Source organism: Peromyscus maniculatus, chromosome 19, assembly GCF_049852395.1.
Source record: "Peromyscus maniculatus bairdii isolate BWxNUB_F1_BW_parent chromosome 19, HU_Pman_BW_mat_3.1, whole genome shotgun sequence".
NCBI lineage: Eukaryota > Metazoa > Chordata > Mammalia > Rodentia > Cricetidae > Peromyscus > Peromyscus maniculatus.
The window spans coordinates 51,561,597-51,584,764 of NC_134870.1; the positions used below are offsets into that span (position 1 = coordinate 51,561,597).

At 41.3% G+C, this 23,168-nt stretch overlaps 1 protein-coding gene across 4 annotated transcripts in view; it reads left to right on the forward strand.

The window, feature by feature from the left end:
* The window catches only part of Dctn4 (dynactin subunit 4), a 32,633-nt gene that overhangs the window by 4,468 nt on the left and 4,997 nt on the right, over nt 1-23,168 (forward strand). For 2 of the 4 annotated variants that reach the window (XM_016003668.3, XM_042264305.2), the window contains exons 3-12: nt 2,155-2,333; nt 5,571-5,614; nt 8,405-8,512; nt 9,774-9,794; nt 10,147-10,220; nt 10,445-10,557; nt 10,829-10,938; nt 15,887-15,960; nt 20,843-20,897; nt 21,848-21,955. In XM_016003668.3, coding sequence (XP_015859154.1) covers nt 2,155-2,333; nt 5,571-5,614; nt 8,405-8,512; nt 9,774-9,794; nt 10,147-10,220; nt 10,445-10,557; nt 10,829-10,938; nt 15,887-15,960; nt 20,843-20,897; nt 21,848-21,955 — 886 coding nt within the window. The remainder of the gene's footprint in view (nt 1-2,154; nt 2,334-5,570; nt 5,615-8,404; nt 8,513-9,773; nt 9,795-10,146; nt 10,221-10,444; nt 10,558-10,828; nt 10,939-15,886; nt 15,961-20,842; nt 20,898-21,847; nt 21,956-23,168) is intronic. The other 2 variants (XM_006985120.3, XM_076555310.1) reach the window with 1 other exon arrangement.

The following is a 23,168-nucleotide window of genomic DNA, read 5'->3' on the forward strand; positions in this document are numbered from 1 at the left end:
GTTTTCTGCCTCTAACTTAGAATTTGTTATTTCTCAAAGAAGCTTGGTTCTTTTTACTAGAGGACATGAAGAACCAAGACCTGGCTGCTAGATGTAGTCTTTGCTCCTAGCTACTGCTGGGTTTTTAGGTTGGTGTGAAAATTCTTGTTACCAGCCATATTCCTGTTCATTTGTGGTTGTGAGCCACTGTTATTTGTCTTCTTGCTCCAGGAAATAGCTCCTGAGAATTAGATGCTGTATTGTATGCTTTCTATATGTTCATCTATCACTTAATTTTTCAATGATTCTGTAAGGTGGTGGAATTACAGAGAGCAGTCTGTAACAGATAATCGATACTGATCTACAAGACTGCAGGTGAAATCTTGATAATCTCGGGCTGTGGGAGCTCTGAAAGCACTGGGTGTGGTTGCTCACAACTTAACCCTAGCACTTAGAGCCAAGGGCAGAAGGATCACAAATCCAAGACCAGTCTGAGCTCAGTAGACTTTGTTTCAAACAAACAGCCAAAGGCACCAGGGTCCAGGGCTCCCAAAGGGAAGTGTTATCGGATGCATCTCAGGAGAGAACAGAGTGCCCCACTGTGACCACACCTCTTCCATGGTGGTGTCTGTTCCCTGCAAGTGCCCCACTTGGACCACGCCCCTTCTCTGGTGGTGTGTTTCAGCTCTCTGGCACAGCAGCCAAACAGTAATTTTCCAAATCAAGTTTCACAGTTGCTTATGTTGTTTGCCCTGAGTTTTCTGTCACACAATACTCTATCCTCGAACAGCATAAACTATGACATTTGCTTTTTCCTTTAAAATCTCTGTGTTCTGTATAGCCATTAAAAAAAAAAGTGGAATAATAAACTCCACCTAGAAACAGTGATTTTTCTCTGTATAGGAGATGGAGTTGGACTCTTAATTTGTCACAAGCTTTGGTGATAATTGTTTTGTTTTTAAGTGAACATATAACATATAGTGCTTTTGAAATGTTAAACTTGGTAAAAGTACCCCCAAAAAATTTTTTTTTCACCTTTGAGAGTCTTTGAATTTCTAACATTTGGACCATAGTTTCCTAAATTGTGAATTGTGACCATGTATGGGTTCATGTAGCTAGATGTGAGAACTTTAAGAAGTGGACAGAGGCGAAAGGTTTCTGAAACAAAATCTAATTCAGAGTCAAACATGTAATCAATGAGGTGTTCATGACGGGCGTGTCCATATTACACTGGACTACTTCATTACAGCCTCGGCTCTGAACGCAGCCCGTGGATTTGGAACTCCTGCTGCTACAGTCAGTGCTGCCCGAAACACCTCGGCTCCCAGTTGAGACTACTGTGGCTTATGAAGTGCAGGGGGTTTGGCACATGCAAAGCTCTTTGCTATAATACAAACATTAGCTTGATCATAGAAAGCAAAGACAACATTTCCTTCCATCCTCCTCAGTGTGTATCAAATCACAGCTCTTTGGTTTGTATCGGATAAGAATGTTTGGGGGCGGGGGTTGTTGTTGGTTTGTTGTTATTGTTTTCAAGACAGGGTTTCTCTGTGTAGCTTTAATGATGATCATCATCGCCATTATTTTTAAATAGGGTTGGAAAAGAGTAAAAAAAAAAAACAAGTATAAGGAAATCTGCTACTTTGCAGGCTCAAATTTGAAAACTTAATATACACACCAAAAAAAATGATCAAATGCATTTTGGCTTGGGATTAGGACAGAATTTCTAACAATTTCTGAAATGGCCCTAAACACACTTGTGTCATTTTATACTGTGTATTTATATAAAGCATTGGCAATTACAAAATCAAAATATCAGCTCTGAAAAGCATTGAAGATTCTCTCTCCTGCATGACCAACTCTGTAGCAAAGATTTAATCATTATATAAAAATAAACAAGCACGCTTACTAGTATACAAATTTGCTTTTATCTTTACTAAATGGTAAAATTATATGTATAACAAATTGTAAATTTTTCTTGATTTATTAGCAGTAAATGTTTTATTTGTATACCTATTTTACAAAAATATATACCAGAGATTATGTGAAAAGCTTCTCCAGTGAAAGCGCTCAGAAGTAGAACAAGTTGAAGAGATCCTGAACTAAACCAATGTCTAGCACACAGTAGGTGCTTGCTAAGTATTGGCTGAACAGAGGTTGTCTGTCATGTCACAGATGTGCCAACTGCTTTGACTGTCCTGGATGCATGCACACTCTTTCCACCCGGGCAACAAGCATCTCCACACAGCTTCCAGATGACCCAGCCAAAACCACCATGAAGAAAGCCTACTACTTGGCCTGTGGATTTTGTCGATGGACTTCTAGAGATGTGGGCATGGCAGACAAATCTGTAGGTGAGTGAGATGTACTTAAACGTGAGATTTTGTTCTGCTGTCAGTGCATAATCCCCATAGACTATCAGCTCCGTATCTGGTGGGCTGTAGAACCTAAGTTCAGAACGGTTGTCAGTAAATCTTCTGTGTACCCAGAGCCTCACATTTTATGGATCATGGTTTTTCTTCTCTTCTTCTTTTTTTTTTCCCCCTTGGTCTTTCAAGACAAGGTTTCTCTGTGTAGCTTTGGTGCCTGTACTGGATCTCACTCTGTAGCCCAGGCTGGCCTTGAACTTACAGAGATCTGCCTAGCTCTGCCTCCTGAGTGCTAGGATTAAAGGCATGTGCCACCACCGCCCAGCCCTTGGATCATAGTTTTTCTTTTCTTTTTTTTTTTTAATTGATTTATTTAACTTTATTTTATGTGCATTGGTGTGAAGGTGTCAGATCCCCTGGAACTGTAATTACAGACAGTTGTGAGTTGCCATGTGGGTGCTGGGAATTAAACCCAGGTACTCTGGAAGAGCAGCCAGTGCTCCTAACCACTGAGCCATCTCTCCAGCCCCTGGATCATAGTTTTTCATCTCAGATAGAGTAATACTATTCAGTTTCTTAGAGTTGGTAAAGTAGCTTTTATGACTCTAATACTAGAATCAAACTTAACACCATTTATTGTAAAATATATATATATATATATATATATATATATATATATATATATATATATATATATATATATATTTATTGGGCTAGGGATATAGTTTATGAAGCCCTAGGTTCAAGTCCTAGCACTGCATAAATCAGGTGTACTCCTCGCACATGTAATCTCAGCATTTCAGAGGTAGAGGCAGGAGGATAAATTCAGGGTCATTCTCAGCTGCATATGGAGCTCAAAGCCACCCTGGGCTATGTGAAACCCTGCTTCAAACGTTATTTTTTTAATCTGAAATTTAAACATCATGGACAAAATTAAAAGTGATAAACTTAGAAAAACAGACTAAACATGGCTAATGAAAATTGAAGGACCCTTATCAATCAATTCAGGAGAATCAGAAGGAAAACAGCAAAGGATTTGGACAGCAGGTCTCATAACTGAACATAAAAGTGATCGTCTTAAAAGTTGTTCATCTTACTACAAATTATGAAAATGCTATTCCTCAAATATTTTTTAAATCTGATTATATCATGTTAGTCAGACACAGGATAATTCTCATATTACCATCTTGGAGAACAATTTGATGATCCCTATTTACTTATTTTTATTTATGTTTGTTTGTGTGTGCATGCCTGTTTAGAGGCCTGTTAGAGAATATTGTTTTAAGGTGTGTTACTTTTGTCTATGTTTGAATTTGTTTAACTCTGTGAAGCTGTGTTACTGTACTTGTCTAAAACATCTGATGGTCTAATAAAGAGCTGAACAGCCAATAGTGAGGCAGGAGAGAGAAATAGGCGGGGCTGGCAGGCATGAGAATATATAGAAGGAGAAATGTGAGGGGAGAGAAGAAAAAAGAAGTAGCCAGAGAAGGACAATATTAGGGTTGAGCCACCCAGCTACACAGCAAGCCACAGAGTAAGATTTATGGAAGAGAACTGAAAGAGTCCAAAGGCAAAAGATAGGATAATTTAAGTTAAGAAAAGCTGGCTAGCAACAAGCCAAGCTAAACCTGGGCATTTATAATTAAGAATAAGTCTCCATGTATGATTTATTTGGGAGCTGGGTAGCAGGCTCCCACCCCCACCCCTCTCCCCAAAAGGGAAAAAAAAAACAACCAACAGCAGAGGCCAGAGGACAACTCAGGAGTTGATGCTCTCCACTGTGTGGGTTCTGGGGTGGAACTCAGGTCCTCAGGCTTAGTGGCAAGTGCCTCTAGTTGCTGAACCATCCTGGCAGCCTTATTTATTTACTATTTGAGTCATATCTCACTCTGTCAGAGGCATTAGATCCCCTGGAACTGGAGTCACAGACAGTTGTGAGCCACCCTGTGGGTGCTTGGAGTCAGACCCGGGTGCTCTGGAAGAGCAGCCAGTGCTCCTAACTGCTGAGCTGTCTCTCCAGCCCCTGTTTGTTTATATGGTATGCATTTGGGTATTTTGCATGTGTCACATTCATGCAGTGGCCATGAAAGCCAAAAGAGGGTGTTAGATCTTCTAGAACTGGAGTTACAGTTGCCAGCCTCCACATGGGTGCTGGGGACTGAACCCAGGTCCTCTGCAAGAGCAACAAATGTTCTCAACTGCTGAGCTGCCTTTTAGTGTGTATTTTATTTTGTTTTTGTAACAGTTTCACTCTGTAGCCCAGACTGGTCTCCCCCACCCCACACCCCACCCCACACCCCACCCCGGGACAGGGTTTCTCTGTGTAGCTTTGCACCTTTCCTGGAACTCACTCTGTAGCCCAGGCTGGCCTCAAACTCACAGAGATCTGCCTGCCTCTGCCTCCCGAGTGCTGGGATTAAAGGCATACGCCACCACCACCCGGCTACTCTGTACATTTTTTAATGATCAAGGGTTTTGAGGTTTGTATGGGTTTTGAGTTTGGGGGATTTTGTTTTGCATGTGCAGATCCAGTTGCTATAGCACCCCTTGTTCAGAATTCAGATCATGCTACAGATGAGAGCAGGGTTCCCAGATCCTGCCTACTTCCGGAGTTGGATTCCTGTCTCTACCACTTATTATCCGTGTAACTTTTTAGATCTGTTAACTGTTGGGAGCTTTGGGTTTCTCATCTATAAAATGAGACCAGAGTACCTTACCTCAGAACGTATTATGAGAACAGAAAAAAAAAAAAAAAGTGCTCCATTTCAGCTACCTGGTGCAGACACTGCATACATTGTTGGTGATGTTGGGCTTGATATCCTAGGCCTGTGATCCCAGCTACTTGGGAAGCTGAGGTGGGAGGATTACAAATTCTGAGCTTGCCTGGGATCCAGAGCAAGGCCAGCTTTGGCCACTTAACAAGATTGTTCTCAGACATTTTAGAAAGGATTGGTGAGGTGGCTCAGTGGTGAAAGCTCTTCTGTACGAACTTGACCGCCTGAGTTGTTTAAAGGGCTCGGAGTATAGCGCAGTGGTGGAGTGTGGGCAGAGCCCTAATACCGGAAAGAAAGAGGGAAGGAGAAGGGGTGTGTGTGGTGGTGGTGGGGTTTCTCTTCTGAGCATGCTAGTCCATAAGATTTCTAGTGTTCTTTCTTGGAAATTCTATGGTAACATTTTATGAAAATCAAAAGGTAAAATTACTGTTTAATGTTTATTTTCTAGCTAGTGGCGGTTGGCAAGAACCAGAAAATCCTCACACACAACGGGTAAGTACAAGAACTTAGGCCGCAGAGGATGAAACAGGGAAAGGCAGTGGGTGTGGCCCATGCTGAGAAGTGCCTGTATTTGTGCTGTGGGGCCAGTTACTCACAGAGAGGCATTAAGTCAGTGCTCCTCCTTCTCTGTTAACTTAATTCATGGAAAACAGTCGTGCTTTTGGTTCTGTGTTCCAGTTGTGTTTCAAAAAAGGAATGAAAACAGCTTTTATTGTTTTCTTCCTGTGCCCAACAATGACTAGAAGTTTCGTTTGCTATCAAATACTCTTGGAAGTACAAGCCTGCAGCCCTTTCAGCCCTAGAGACACTGCTGATGTTGGAGGTTCCCTTGCACCAGTAGTGACGCCCACAGCAGCATGGTGGGCATTCGTGCAGTGTGACGCCCACAGCAGCATGGTGGGCGTTTGTGCAGTGTGATGCCCACAGCAGCATGGTGGGCATTCGTGCAGTGTGCACCGCTGTTGGCCTTTTCACCCTGCGTCAGAGCAGTGTGAGGAACTGATGAGCTGCTGTCGGCTGCACGCTGTGCTGTCAAACTGGAAACAAACAGATTTACAGTTCTCCACCTGTAACATCCGCAGAAATTAAAAATACTGACGGTATCCAGGGTGAGAGTGTAGGGAAATGGTTTTCTCACATGTACCAGTGTGCAGTGTAGGTTGATAGGGATCTCTGGAATTCTTTCCTGTGTGTACTTCGTAGATGCTCACCTACAGAAATGCATGGATGTATGAACAAGTACTTGTACTAGTCATGTGTTTGTATGTGTGAAATCTTCAGCATGTCTGATGGGAAAGGGAAAAAAGTTCTCTCCAGGCAAAGTAAAAACTATAGTAAGTCAAGTGAGGGAGAAATTGTGCCTTGTCAACATTTTTTAGAAATTTCAACTAATGAGGTCAACATGTGAGCATTATGCTGCTGTCTGGAGATGCTAGACACAGAGAGGAAAGACTTCCAGTCGAGGAACAGCCTGTAGGCGGAGGAAACAAAGTAAAGTATATAGCAATTCTTTCTGGTTTTTCCAGACAGGGTTTCTCTGTAACTTTTGGAGCCTGTCCTAGAACTCACTTTGTAGACCACACTGGCCTCGAACTTACAGCAGTTCACCTGCCTCTGCCTCCTGAGTGCTGAGATTAAAGGCGTGCGCCGCCACCACCCGGCAGTATATGGTAACTAAGAGAGTGATTGAAGTGGAGTGTGATATCAGCAGATAGAGAAGGTTATTTGAGGCTTGACCTTGTAGACCAAGAAGTTTGAGAAGCCTTTAAATGTTTAAAAGCAAGGAGATGACAGGATCACAGTAGTGTCTTTAAAAAAAAAAAAAAAAAAATTGCATGGCCTGCAGAGGTGGCTTAGTGGTTGAGAGTACTGGGTAACCTTCCAGAGGACGTGGGTTCAATTCCTAGTACCTGCATGGCAGCTAGTAACTCTCTTAGAATTCCAGGTCCAGGGTGTCTTAGTTTGGTGTCTGTTGCTGTGAAAAGGCCATAAGCAAAAGCAGCGTGGGGAGGAAAGGGTTTATCTCAGACTCTCACTCCATCACTGAGGGAAGTCAAGGCAGGAACTGAAGCAGAGGCCATGGAGGAGCACTGCTCACTGGCCTGCCCTGTGGCTTGCTCGTCTGCTTTCTTCTACACCCTGGGACCACCGCTCAAGGGTGGCGCTACCCACGGTACCAGAAGGCTGCTTGTGGTAGGCAGTGAAGTGTGGAGCACATCATCTCAACCCCTCCGTAGCCTTTGCATCCTCTGGTTGGATGTGAAGATTTCATTTCTGAAAACACTGTAATGAGGGGAATAAAGGATGTGGGCCCTCCCACATCAATTATTTATCAAGAAAATGCACTACAGGTTTGCCTACAGGCAATCGGATGGAGGCAATTCCTCAGTTGACATTTCTCCTCCAAGATAACTAGCTTTTATCAGGTTGACAAAACATATCCCAACCAGGACATAAGGGATCCACCACCCTCTTCTGGCCACCACAGGCACTACACATAGATGGTACACAGACATTCATGTAGTCAAAACAACCGTGTACATAAAGTAAATCTCTTCTAAAAAGAAAAAAACATTTTTTTTTGCTGCTGAATTGAGAGGACAAGAATGACACCAGAAGACCATTTATGTCCTGTTATAAGAAATGTTTAAATACCTTTTAGAACATTTGTTCTATGCAGTGAGATCCAGCCTTTAAAAAGAACAAGATAGATGTGTTAGTAATGGATAGAGAGATAGACCAGATGTATGAGAAGTCCATTATACTTGGAGTGAAAAAGAATAGATATTTTATTCCCTTTTACATGAAAAGTAAAGTACTTTGTGGTACAGAGCAAGTTCTATATCTGTACATAGGTGTTTTAAAGTATACCACATGTTCCTAAAGTGTGTCAGAAAGACATAACTGGTAGAAGTGGGTACCTAATGAAAGGTTACATTGAGCGCAAAGGATGAGACAGAGGTGTGGTTTTTTCATTATGTTTGTATGTTTGAATTTTTATAATTAACATAGTGCTTTATGATGAAAAAAATTTAAATAAAAAGTGACAGAAGGCTGGGTGTGATAGATAGTGAAGTATAGACTCATCTTGACTCCTTCATAACCCGTGCATCCTGTGGTTGAATGTGAAGATTTCATTTCTCCTTACAGAAAAAAAGGGGAAGAAAACAACTTGCACACTTCATAACTTCCCTGTTTCTTTATTCATTTTATTTCAAGTCAGTACAGTTGATTGACTGTCAGTCTTTTCGTGAAACAAATAGAGTCTTCCATTTCTTACAGATGAATAAGTTGATTGAATATTACCAGCAGCTTGCTCAGAAGGAAAAGGTTGAACGAGATCGCAAGAAACTGGCACGGCGTAGAAACTATATGCCTTTGGCTTTCTCGGTGAGAATTGGGTAAAGACATTTTGCAAGGCCTGTAAGGCTTTAGAATAGCCACCTTTCAGAAATGGCCAGGTTCTAGATTTCTGTAGTTGGGATCAAAAGCAGTTCCTCAAATACAGACTTGTAAGCCCACAGAATACAGCTGTGGGCTTATATGTCTGTATTTGATTAATTCTACTTAAATTCCTTGTATTTTAATAGAGGCATTCTTCTTCCATCACTCTGTTTCATTTTTATTCCTACCAAAAGTTACTGCTTAATATTTTAGGCTATACAAAATTGTTTACTGCTTTTGAATATTACAGAAAGATTGACAAGAAGGTGGGCAAGCGGTAGATTTTATTTTCCCTACCATTGTGACATACCTCTGGCACCCTGGTTTCTCAGTTCTAGTCTTTTGTTTGTTTGTATGTTTGTTTTTATTTTGACACCTTCCCATCCTTACTTTTTTTCAAGATAGAAATCACTGATACATGCACACTATTTGTGGCGGTGGTGGCACTGTTACTAGGGATTGAACTTAGGACCTCACCTCTGTAGGCAAGCATTCTCTCACTGACTACATCCTGAGCCTTGCACAGTACATTTGTGTGGTTAAATAAGCAGAGATACACACAAGTGGAGTTGTTGGTAGAAATGATTTGTCAATGTCATATTCTGCTAATTTATAACTACTAGACAGAAGCAAGGATGGGGATTTTGAGTTTTTCTTGTCCTCCAAGTTTAATTTGTTCTTACAGAACAGTTTGTTTTCTTTGTACTTGTTTGAGCCCTAACATATTAACATTAAGAAACAACATTTATTAAATGGTGTGACATGTTGAGCACTGGGCTATAAATACATAATGTATATCATTTTATTTAATCCCTACAACAGTCCTGTGAGGCTGATAGTATTTCTCCCATTGTGCACTTGAGGAAATGAGATCTGGAAGGTTAAATAACTTGTCATACTGTATCTACTGGACAATTAGTTAAGCCACTAAAGATATAGTGATTGGTAAGGTCCATATAGAAAGAGATTTGAGTTTAGTTAAACATTAACTAAAGCACCTACACTTACCAAAGAAGTAAGTGAATGTTCCCAAATAGTCCAGTGGCCTCATCAGCATATCCACGCCTACATCTTAGGACAGAACTTGGAACTAAACGCTCTATCCTTCAACCTTCCCATATACCTGCCGGCTGTATGCATTTGCTTTTATCTTATGCTTCATTTTTTTGTCTCTGTTGTAACCTGCTGCTATATGGGGGCGCTACAGCAACACACTATTCATGTAGTGGTAAGTTCTCTTTTATGATTCTTGCTAACCCTGAAGAAGTTAGCAGATAGTTCCTGCCTGACCCAGCCAGGGCTTGGGTGTTCTGAGGCCAGTGTTAAAGCTTATGTGTAGTCCACTTTGACTGTGTGACTGTAGTTTTAGTCTCTGTGTTGCTTATTCTAGGGATAGAAGAATAATGTGGGTTACAAATAAAGTAGATTCTAAGTAGCTTTTTTGCTTTATTAGTTTTGGTTTTGTTTTAGTTTCTGCTTTTCCCCCTAAGCTTCTCATGCTGTCCTCCCCTATTTCTTGCTTTTAATAGATAGGAGGTACAAACTGGCCTTTCTAATAGGAATTTCTGAACTTTGTTTAGGACAAGTACAGTCTCGGGACCAGGCTTCAGCGACCACGAGCTGGTGCATCCATTAGCACTCTTGCTGGACTTTCGTAAGTTTGGACATGAAATGACTGAGAACAGCAAGTAACAAAATGCGTGTTTAAAGGAGCATCAAATTTTTTATTTTGAACTACCAATAGGAAAAAGATTCTTAGACTTAGAAAAGACCCAAACTGTAAGATACTCTTATGTTAGAGGAATACTTCAGTCATTGATAAGGACTTGGAAGATAATCCAGTGGACCCTTGGGAAGTTACTGCCTCTCTTCTTTTAGCCTTAGAGAAGGAGAAGACCAGAAGGAGGTAAAGATTGAGCCAGCTCAGGCCGTTGCTGAAGTGGAACCTCTGCCTGAAGACTATTACACACGACCAGTGAACTTAACGGAAGGTAATTTCATGTGTTCTTCTGTTCCTGCTCCATTCTCAGCTGTGTGTGCTTTGGCTGCTTGCATGCCTCGAGACTTGAGAGTCTTAATGGAATCAGTAGTAAATGATGTATTGGAAATCAAGTAGATGTACTCATTTAAAGAACTTTAAAGTGTCTACCAATACTGTTCATTTTGGCATATTGCTCCTGGTAGCATATTTCTTTGTCCACATACGAGTCTGATTTTTGAAAATGACTGTGAACTAATCCTGCTTTCTGCCTTTCTTGCTAGTGACCACCCTTCAGCAGCGCCTCTTACAGCCTGACTTCCAGCCAGTCTCTGCTTCACAGCTCTATCCTCGACACAAGCACCTTCTGATCAAACGGTCCCTGCGCTGTCGGGTAAATGCTCTTTCCTGTAGAGTTGCCACTTACACAAGAGACAGGCAGATACAGTAGACATGACTGCTATCTGGCCACTGTAGTAAATACAGAAAGCGCAGGGAACACACCGAATGTTTGGACATTGTTTTTAAAAGTTTCAATATAAATTCAATCCTAACGACTCCGGAAGTAGCTACTGTTGTTCTTGCTTCTCAGATATGGACCTGAGGTATCTGAAGGTTGAATGCGTAATGTAAGCCCATAAAAGAATAGCAGAAGAACGTATGGGTTTTAGGCTAACACAAGGAAAACACTAATGCAAATTAAACAAATTAAGAAAAAGCAAGAAAGAAGAAAAAACACAATTTAACCTCTAGGAATGTACAGAACAAACAATAGTTTTGCGAGTAAATTGTAAAAGCAAAATAAAATGGAAGGAGGAAGTCTTTTAGATTACATCCTGTGATGCTGTGGACTCCATGATGATGAGCTCTAATATGCCTGAATGATACAGGGTGGTACCCACTGGTCACACATGGCTGCCAAGTTCTTGAAATGTGAAGTTAGCTGAGATACTGACTCCTAATTCATTCAAATATCCACATATGGCTAATGTTATCAAATAATGCATCTCAAGGTTGAAGCGGTTCAAAGGTATACCAGCCAAGCACAATTTGTACAATGTATACAGATCCTGATCCAGACAAAATAGATATAAAACTTAGATAAAAAAAAGAGCCCAGGGAAGAAGGGAAGGAGGAAGAGGGGAGAAAACAAAAATTTATAATATCTAAGAAATTTAAACATTAGCAGGATTTCTTCTGTTATTAAAGTATTAGTCTTTTTTAGGGATACTATTTTTTGATATTCTCATCTTTTTGGAGATGCATGCTAAAATATTTATGGATGAATGGCATAACGTCCAATATTTATCACAAGAAATAAGAATGTAGAATGAACATATAACAAAAGCTTACTATCCGGCTCAGATGGTTCGTTGTGTGAAATCATGTGCCATCAAGCATGATGACCTTTGATCCCTGGGACCCACATGGTAGAAGGAGAGGAGTGCCCACACTCAACTGATTAATTCATTAAATAAGTAAAAGACTTACCTTTTACTAAATTGAATAAAGTAAATAAATTGAATAAACAGCTCATTTATATGCTGATTAGACACAACACAAATACCAGAATTCAGAGTTAAAGTGCAGATAGAGCCGGACATGGTGGTTCATGCCTGTAACCAGCTCTTGGGCATCTGAAACAGGAGGATCTTCAGTTCAAAGCCAGCCTGAGCTGTGTAGCAATACCCTGTCTCAAAATGCCAAGGACTCAGAGTAGAGCTCAGTATTAATGTAAGACTACTTACCTAGCACACACAAGGTCCTGGGTTTGAGTCTCAGCAAGAAAGAGGAAGGAGCAGTGGAGGCTGTACAGACACTATTTTTTTCTATTTTTCATTTTCAAGACAGGGTCTCACTATTTATCTCTGGCTGCCCTGGAACTTGTGTAGACCAGGCTAGCCTTAAACTCACAGAGATCTGCCTGCCTCTGCCTCCCAAGTGCTAGGATTAAAGGCATGTGGCTGAACAAACATTAATTTTTTTTTTTAAGTATTTCACTTTTTTTTTCATTTCCTTTGTTTTTGTTTTTTGAGACAGGGTCTATATGTAGTCCTGACTGTCCTGGAACTCACCATGTAGATCAGGCTGGACTCAAACTCACAGGGATCCCCGTGTCTGCTTCCCTAGTGCTGGGATATAGGGTGTGCCCACTGTGCCCAGCATTGTATGTCACTTTCAAAAAGGCTCAGCTCACAGACGATAGAACAGTCGGAATCTATAAATACCAAATATAGACGCAAAGTACACAAAGTAGTGTTTGAGACAATTACATAAATAGACATCATGGGGGATATGTTGACATATATTTGTCTTAGAAACAGAACAAACATAAAAGTCAGTAAAGAAAGAATTGGCACCTTTAACTAGCAAACCTGACAAAGAGATGTGTGCATTATTCCTAACGTCTGTACAATATACACAGAGCACTCTAAAACATTGACTGAGGCTAGAAAGGTGGCTCAGCAGTTAAGGGCACTTACGGCTCTTGCAGAGGAGTTCAGTTCCCAGAACCCCTATTAGGCAACTCAAAACCACCTGTAAGTCCAGCCACAGAGGATTCAGCATCTTTTTCTGGCCTCCATAGGGTACTTGCACTTGTCTACACATATCCAGATACTCACATACACATAATTAAAAATTAAATAAAAACAAATTTTAATACTTTGGAAAATGAAATTGTTTAAGTGTATCATTTGATCATAATGTAATTCAGTTATAAATTGATAATTCTTATATAGCCATCCTTAGATATATAGATGTCTGTGTAGCTATTCAGAGTTACAGATATAGGAGCATTTACACATAAGGGAAGTTAAAACATTAGTATCTCAGCATCTATTTCCAGAAGTTATAAAAACAGCAGCAAAATAAATTGAGCAAAATAGAAGTAAAAGCAAATACTAACTATATTAAGGAATTAAGAAACAATGCCAAATACGAAAGAAAACCAAAAGTTTATCCCTTAACAGACATTAATAGAAGTTAATATTAGTATGTACGTTAATACAGATTTACATAGATGTTGGATATAGAATATACCATTAATACAGTAATAACTATCCAAAATAAATAGTAGTTATTTTTCCTATCAACTTTACATATTATGTAATATTGATTATTCAAAGTAATATGCTAGTATGGTATATATTTTTAAATATGAAAGGCAGTAAATGCTGGGGGGGAAGGCAGTAAATGGTAGGTATGCACTTTTATGTAAAAAGAAAGAAAACAGTACACATATATAAACAAATCTATTTTATATATATATATATTCGTATATAATTGACTGTTATAAAAAAAACCATAAAGCAGAACATCTATGCATGTAAAAATAGTTGATGTAACCATGTGTAGTGTTACACCCCTTTAATCCCAGCACTCTGGAGGCAGAGGCAGGTGGATCTCTGAATCTAGGCCAGCCAGGTCTACAGAGTGAGTTCCAAAACAGCCAGGGCTACACTGGGAAACCTTGTCTCCAAAAAAAAAAAGTTTTTTAAAAAGTTGATGTTTGCAAATTATGGCATTGCAAATCATTGGGGAAAGAATAAACTATTAAACTTTGCTGGGGGTTGGGTAGGCATGTGGTTCAGTTGATGGTGCACTTGCCTAATGTGCATGGGTTCAATCCCCAGTACCACATAAAACTGGATGTGGGCTTCATGCCTATAATTCCAGTATTCAGGAAGTAGAAATAGAAGGATCCTAAGTTCAGGGTCATCCTCAGCTACATAGCAAATTCAGGGCCAGCTCAGATACACGAGACTTCATCTCAAAAAAACAATTTTTTGGCTAGGAAAACTGGAAATCTAAAAGGCAAATAGAAAAAAATAGAGTTATTCATATATGATTTCTGAGTAAGGGATTATTTCACAAACAAGGCAAACAACAAGCATAAAGTACAATTGGATCTTTTACCACAGCAACAGTGAAACTTCTGTTCCTATCCTACAGAAAATCTATAAACAAATAAAAAGATGTATACAGCCTGAGAAGAGTCGTTCATAAAGTGTATGGATAATGAAGGATCTATAGCTAGACTGTATACCTGACTCCAGAACACAGCAAAGGGAGGTACAGTGTAAAGCAGGGCACAGGACACATGCCTACGATTCTACCTTTCTGGATATAAAAGCAGGGAGTGGCACATTGCTAGATCCCCAGTCCAAAAGCAATATAAAAATAGAGAATGTGGCTGAGAAAATTCCTCTGTAGTTAGTGAGCATGAGAGACACTTGAACATACAGGATGACCACAGCAATGTGTATTAAAACTGGGTCAATGGGGCTAGAGAGATGGTTCAGAGATTAAGAGCACTGGTTGCTCTTCCAGAGGTCCTAAGTTCAATTCCCAGCAACCACATAGTGACTCACAACCATCTGTAATGAGATCGGGTACCCTTTTCTGGCCTGCAGGCAGAACACTATATACATAATAAATAAATCTTTATTTAAAAAAAAATTTCAAGATGCCATTTGATAGTCATCAGATAGCAGAAATTAACAGTTTGGGAGTATCTATCAAAGTAGTAAATGGCCTTCATTGGTCCACTCTTAGGAGACTGTCTTTCTGACACATTGGAAAGTGACTCATGTCCAATACTCATTGCTGCTTTACCTACAGTCACAAAGTGGTAGGAATATTCTAAATAACCAGTTGCCTGGTTAAAGTTATAGAAATCACTACAGTGGCACATTAAAGGTGAGGTTTCTGTGTGTGCCGAGATGGAATTCCAAGATTAATGTAGAATGGAAAGGGGAAGAGAGTGTATAGATTTACTTTTGTATTACTGTGAAAAAAGGAAGGTGAGATAAGCCTATACGTTAATATACGTATCTAGCGTGCCCTGTGCAGATTGGCCCTGCAAAGAGAAACAAGGGACACACTAGTAATATGCTCTGTATAACAGGAAAAGCTTTGTACTACTTAAACACTTTTCACCAGCTTGTGTAGGTCATTGGGCTTATATCCTTGCATTCATACAGATCTCCAGAGTTATATAGATTATTTCCCCTTCTTGGTCCCATTTTCCTCATCTGTTCAGAGAGAACATTAACAGCTGTGTACCTTCTTCATCTGATGAAGTAAGTCGGAGTGTGCATTGTTCACACAGTGAGTGCTTGGCGTGTGCTAGCTATTTGGATAGTTTCTAAGCACTACACGCTATGATATTTGTGGTGACCCAAATGTCGCCTATAAATTTTGGTTATCAATACCATAAATTCTGTTCTAATCTTTGGGCAGGACAAAACATAAAATTCTAATAACTACTTTCTGCATTTAATGGTTCTGTGGATCTTCAGAGTATATTCTTTTTCTCTTACGTGTACTTTTCTTTTTAGAAATGTGAACATAACTTAAGCAAGCCAGAATTTAATCCAACATCTATCAAATTCAAAATCCAGTTGGTTGCTGTGTAAGTATTTTGGGATGTTGATTGAGGTTTATGAATCTTTTTCAATGTGGATTATCTTTTTAAAACATTTAAAAAGGGAAAGAAATTACATCAGGACAGTCTTTCTGTTTCTATTCTGGTTTTGAATTTAGTTGAATAGCATGAAGTCTCAAGTACGTCTATAAATGTAAACTCAAGGCCATGTGGCCTGAGACTGGCACATCCTGGAATCCCGGCTTCTGGGAAGACAGAAGCAGGAATGTGTTTGCGTCAGTGACAGTATTGTGACGTGGTCTCTGGCAATATGGAATTATAAAATATCTAAGTTAAGACTTTGTTTGTTTGTTTGTTTGTTTTGTTTTTCAAGACAGGGTTTCTCTGTGTAGTTTTGGTGCCTGTCCTGGATCTTGCTCTGTGGACCAGGCTGGCCTTGAACTCACAGAGATCCACCTGCCTCTGCTTCCTGAGTGCTGGGATTAAAGGCGTGCGCCACCATTGCCTGGCCAAGACTTTTTTTTTTTTTAATATAAAGTATAGCAAATTGAAGAGTACTCTGAAACAATGTTCAGTTTACTTCCTGGTTCTGATAACATTTTACTGAATGGACTAAAAGTGATTAAGTTAGAGTTAACTCACTGCAGGTTTTCAGTGGTGGTGTATTTAAAAAAAAAAATTATTAGGCAGGCATGTTGAGGGAGCCAGCACTCTGATACACACACATGCACAATAACAGTGTTGTGGGGTTTTTTGGGTTTTGTTTTTAATTTAGCTGGATTTGATGGTGCATGCCTTTAATCTCAACACTCAGGAAGCAGAGGCAGGAAGATCTCTGAGTTTAAGGACAGCCTGGTGTATATAGCTAGTGTCAGGCTAGCCAGAGCTATATAAGTTTTTTAATTTAAAAACTGGTTTGTTGGTGCACACCTATAGTCTCAGCACTTGGGAAATGGCAGCTACTTCTATTCTTTTGACCTCACCTCCCAAAAATATCACCTATCAACTAAGAAAAATATTTTGAAAATTAAGGATAAGTCTAACTTTGGTGTAAAAGATCCCTTTGTAGCAAGATGAGAATTCCCTAAAGAAGATGAACACCCTTGACCTTGGCAGAAGGAATGATGAGTTGTAAAGGATGAAATTACCAGTGTCCTGAGACAGGTGGTAGAACAGGTAGAACAGTGCTTGGTTGCCGGGCGGTGGTGGCGCACGCCTTTAATCCCAGCACTCGGGAGCCAGGCGGATTTCTGTGAGTTCAAGGCCAGCTTGGGCTACCAAGTGAGTTCCAGGAAAGGCGCAAAGCTACACAGAGAGACCCTGTCTCGAAAAACCAAAAAAAAGAAAAAAGAAAAGTGCTTGGCGTTTATGCCAATGCATAATGCTCTGTGTAGAATTCCCACCAACTGGAAATATAATAATTGAAAAGCGATGAGAATGGGCTGTGGGACAAAGGATTTGAGCAAGCATCTAAGAGAAATTCCAAGTGGCCAGCAGGTGTGTGAAGAGATGCTGAGGCTCCATAGGAAAAGTTAACAGCCAGCATCAATGAGTATGTCATTAGGCAGGTACCTACACGAATTGTTGATAGGATTGTGGTTGGCAAGAGTCTTTGTGGAGAGCAAGCAGGAAATAGCAAGACAAATTACCTTGATGGTTTACTTTGTTTGGTGAGACAGGGTCTCTCTCAACCCAGACTGTCCTTGAACTCACTATGTACAGAGTGATCTTAACTCCTGATTCTCCAGCCTCCACCTCTTGAGTGCTGGGATTACAAGTGTGTGATAGCACCCCATGCTACATAGACCTTTGACTCAGCAATACTATGCAAGGAATCGACTCTCCAGGCACAAAAGCACCAATAAAAATACGTGTGTGAGGATGTACATTACACCTTTTTCATGGAAAAAGCTAAAAGCAGCTCTAACTGGCTATTAACAAGAAATTACTAAATAAATGGACATTCGTTCCTACTGCAGAATAGTATGCAGCTGTTTAAAAAGAAGCCATTTAAGTCAAAGGGTTAAAAAGTGCTGGTCTGGCAAGTTAGGATCTAGAGAGAGCCAGGTGTTAGGACTACCACTTGACTGTGTTTCTCTAAGTTTATTTTCATCATCTCTAAAATTACTTTCTGCTCAAGATTATTGAGAAAAGAGCCCATAAGTTGTGATGTTGGTTATTACCATGTAATAATAAATCACCATAAAATGTGTTCACTTTCCTAACTACCATTGTGCAGTAATAACTGACTGTTGAGAATAAAGAAAACTACCACAGTAGCACATGTGAACCATAGGATAAATTCCTCTTTATAAAGTTTTTAATATTACGTTTTCCAGGTAGTGGTGGCACAAGCCTTTAATCCCAGCACTCAGAAGGCAGAGGCAGGCAGATCCGTGGGTTTGAGGCCAGCCTGGTTTACAGAGCAAGTTCCAGGACAGCCAAGGCTACACAGAGAAACCCTGTCTGGAAAAGCAAAAACAAAACAAAAAAGGGACTGGCCTGAGAGATGGCTCATCAGTTAAGAGCACTGGCAGCTCTTCCAGAGGACCCAGGTTCAGTTCCCAGTACCCACATGGCAGCTCACAACTTTCTGTAAATCCAGTTCCAGGGGATCCGACACCCTCATGACACAGACATACATGCAGGCAATGTACATAAAATAAAAATAATTTTTTTAAAAAGGAATTATGTTCATAGGAGATAGTAATTAGCTAGCAATTTAAGGGGAAAGACCCCAAAGAAAAATAAATGGTTTCTCCCTTAGCTAAATTGACAGGAATGTTCTTGGACCTCTTGGCAGCCTTGTCCTTGCCAGAGGCAGGCCAGAAAACAGCAGTAATGTTTGGAAGCTCTGATCCTTGATCTGGTTCCTAGATGATTTGAGGATTGCCTCTTCAGAGTAGGGGATGTTAGAGGAGCAGTAAAGGCCCTTTAAGGAAAAACCAACTCTGGTCAAGAGAACAGAATCTCAGTTGGGCCAAGTCACTCACCTGGCCAGGGGACCACCTTAAGGCAGGCCTACCTTAAAGTATGCTAAAGAGATGGGTGGAGTAACTAGTCCTTTAATGGAATGTGCTTTCTTCCCCCAGACTCCTGACCCTGGTGCAGTCCCTTCAAGCAGAGCAGCCATGAGGCTCTGTACCTTTCCCTTCTTTCTATCTCTTTCAGGGGCTGGTGAGAGCTAAAGATACTTTTTCTGTATTTTGGGCTTCCTCACTCTCTGTAAAGCCGCTCTCCCACCATGTGACTGCTTGTCTGCCCTTTGACCTCCATCCCAGCTTAAACAGCACAACTATTTTGTCCTTCTCCTCTCCATTCTCCTCCTCCAGGCAGCTGCTGAGATTTACAGCTTGCCTGACCTGGGGTGTTTTCTCTTAAACTCTAACATTAAAGGTATCCTCAAATTTAAAAATACATGTGCATGTTCATTACAGGCAGCTGGTGGTACAGCTCAGTACTAGGCGGAGCACTCGCCTGGCTGTGAGCTTCTAGATTGACTGTGTAGTACAGGATACAGAAATTGTGCTCACTAAAGACCCTATGCTGGGCGTTGGTGGTGCACGCCTTTTATCCCAGCACTCGGGAGGCAGAGGCAGGCAGATCTCTGTGAGTTCGAGGCCAGCCTGGTCTACAGAGGGAGTTCTAGGAAAGGCACAAAGCTACACAGAGAAACCCTGTCTCAAAAAACCAAAAAAAAAGAAAGAAGGAAAAGAAAAAAAAAAAAGAAACCCTATCTGCTCAGTGTCATTTTCTTAAGCGTTCTCTGTCGATGGTTTTTCTGACATCGTGGTAGAATCATGTGGCAGTATTAATACAGATGCCCTGGCTGCACCTCAAACCTGCTGAATCCAAATCTCTGACAATATGGGATAGGGGCCATTGAATTCCGATTAGGAAAATACCTAGTTTAAAGTTAAAATACTGTTCAGCCTTGATTCTGAAATACTTTTTTTTCCACTTTAGTATTGCAGGCATGCTGTTAACTTATTCTCCATAATAGCCTCTGTGGGGAGGCCAGCTCCCACATTTATTTATCCCAGGGACTCTTGAGGAGAGAGTGATAAGAAACTTAGATAGAAATATAGAGGGGATAGAAACAGAAACACAGGATAGCCTCCGGTGGGCCTGGATCCTTATCCACCGGCCAGAACTTTATTCAAAAGGGCTTTTTATAACAGACCATGCATTCAAACACGTGAGCCTGTGGGGGCGGGGCCATTCTCATTCAAACCCCCTTTATCACAAGGCAGCATCATGGTCTGTAAATACTGAACGGGCATTTGAACAGGGGCAATTTTGAGCGCAGACAAGCATTCATGCAGCTTGTGATTTTGAAGTCAGAGTTACATATCAGTCAAGAGCTATGGATATTGTGGAGTTTCTGGATTTGAACCCTGGCACCACACCTGCCCATCCCAGCATCTCCTTTTTTGTAATGAGGTAGCAGTAGTCGTCCCTGTCACACAGAGTTGGAATGAACACTTGTACAATACTTAGAATATTGCCTGGCATACAGGAAGCACTGTGTGTACGGTAGGAATGAATTAGTGTTTAAAGCCATGTAGAATGTTAGTTAATGATTGGATCTTGTAACCAGCTACCTTGTAAATAAGTCAGATTCCCTCAAAATAAATTGGTAAGGAAAACATGCTATGCTACAACTATAAGCCCTAACCCAGCTCTCTATACATACAGGCTGAAAGCCTAAAATTTCAGACAGAACTCATTGCTAGTTTGGGTTCGTGTCTCTTCTCTTACTGTGGTGCTACAGGTCTTCGTATTCTCTCAATGTATTCTAGTTAACATTGTTTGTAGCACCTGTTTATGTGTGTGGGGTTTTTTTAAGGTAAATAATCATTTCAAGAGACTTCAGTGAACATTAATACATGTTTTTATTTATCGGTAGCAACTATATTCCAGAAGTGAGAATCATGTCAATCCCCAACCTTCGCTACATGAAGGTTAGTACCGGACTCGTCGACACACAGACTTGATTCGTCGGTGACCTCTGCATGTCTGTATATGGGTGGCTGTGTGTGTGGAATGGGATGCTGTAGGGAAGGTTCAAGGAAAGGACAGAAATGATAAAGACATGGAGACTTGGTCTCTTTAAACTGGGATTCTTGCCAACGGCATGTTGGGTGTATAAGAAGCAGGTTGTACATTCTGTAAAGGTAGAAAAGTGGGGAGAGGAAGATGGTGAAACTGGGTACCATAGGCAGCTTCCTCCTGTTGCCAGCAGGAGCTTCTCCATTGACTCAGATGTGTGTGCATAGTGCCAGGAGTTGCCTAGGTTCTTCTCCACCGTGGCCCCTTTCTTCCACGGGCTCCTCCTCCTCTGTGACTGATGAATGATGACTCTTCGGCGGCAGTCTCTGGCTCTTTGCCGTCAGGCTGCTCGTGAAAAGGTTTACAGCATCCTTTATGTACCAATCTCAAGAGCAGCAAATGGCCATGGGATCAGGTTTGGGAAATCTTAAAAAGACTTCGTAGTTTTAATGTGTCATTTTCCCGCTGCCCTTGGCAATCCTTCTGGCTAGCCTATGGCTACAATGTTTATTTGGGGATTTGGGGTTTTTTGATTTTTCCTTGTCATCCCCCAAGCACCAACTAGAGTGGACAAGAACTGCAAACTTTAATCATTTAGATAATAAATGTTTCTCAGGGTTTCTAGGCCTAGTCACTAGAATCTGCCCAGCTTCCTTAGTGAGATAGCCACCCGGAGCGTGTGTTGCTGACACAGAAACATAAAGATCAGTAAACATTCCTAGGATGCTCTGGTGTAGAGGGACAGGAGCTGTTGCTCCGGAGGAAGGGGGTGATTTTGAGAGTCATTTTGTGTAACACCTAAGAAGGTGGACCTCAGTGGGGGTGTGGCGCATGTCTGAAAGATACTTTCCTTCTTCTCCAGGAGAGCCAGGTCCTCCTGACTCTTACAAATCCGGTAGAGAACCTCACCCATGTGACTCTGTTGGAGTGTGAAGAGGGGGACCCTGATAACATCAACAGCACTGCTAAGGTAAGGGCGTTTGTCCCCTTGGACAGACCCTGACATGGCCTTCAGTGGCTTCATTGGACATGGCTTAAAACAGTCCACACCGGCTCTCATCTCTGCGTGTGAGCCAGGGTCCTGATTCTACAGCCTTATTTTATGTAGCCCTCAAACACGCAGCCACTGCCTGTCAGGTCTCGGTGTTCTCACTTGGTCTCAGACAGGAACTCATTGCCCAACCTCGCTGTCTTTAGTACTCTCAGTACTTAGTGCTCTCAGTACTTGGACTTCATCTCAGCCCGCCTGTGTGCCACCAGGCCGTTCATCCTGCGTTAGCTGCTCAGCCCTCTGACTTGAGGAGGAAGGCCACTTCCTCGGCACAGCTTCTTGACGATGGCTGCTTCCTGTTCGGAATTGAGCCTTTCCGGGGCTGCTGTAGGATGGCTGCACTGGTGGCCGTCGGTGCCTGCTGGGGAGCTGCCTGTGCTGCTCACTTGGACCCGAGCTCCTCCTCCTGCCCCAGCTCCCCAGGGCACACACCTTCCCATTCGGTTCAACACTCATGCCTGAGGACTCGTGAGGTGTCACCTCCTTCTGAAGCTGGTGTCTCTCCTACATCCGCTATTTATGTAGAGTACACATAGCAGTGACTAATTAATATTAAGATAATTTTGACTGAATGAAATGTAGGGTTTTTTATAGTTTGCTACTTAGAGGTTGATGGATGTAGCACAAATCTTCAAGGGTCTTATTAATAAAAACAAACCTGAGGCCTGGTACTGGGGTGAACTCTGAAAGATCAGAGAAGCAGAACAAGCCACAGCCAACCTCACCTTGCCAATTCCTCAGCTGATCCTGTTTCCTCAGACTGGAAAACTCTTGAGTCCTCATCTCACTGGCTCTCAGCTGAACTGCTGCTCAAAAGCCTAAAAACTTAACCAGGCTCTAGTTTCTGGTCCTCACGCCTTATATACCGTTCTGCTTTCTGCCATCACTCCCTGGGATTAAAGGCGTGTGTCACCACGCCTGGCTGTTTCCAGTGTGGCTTTGAACTCACAGAGATCCAGAGGATCTCTGCCTCTGGAATGCTAGGATTAAAGGTGTATGCCACCATTTTCTGGCCTCTATATCTAGTGGCTGTTCTGTTCTCTGACCCCAGATAAGATTATTAGGGTGCACAATATTTTGGGGAACATAGTATCACCACAGATGGAATTTTTTAAATTTTACATATGTGTAT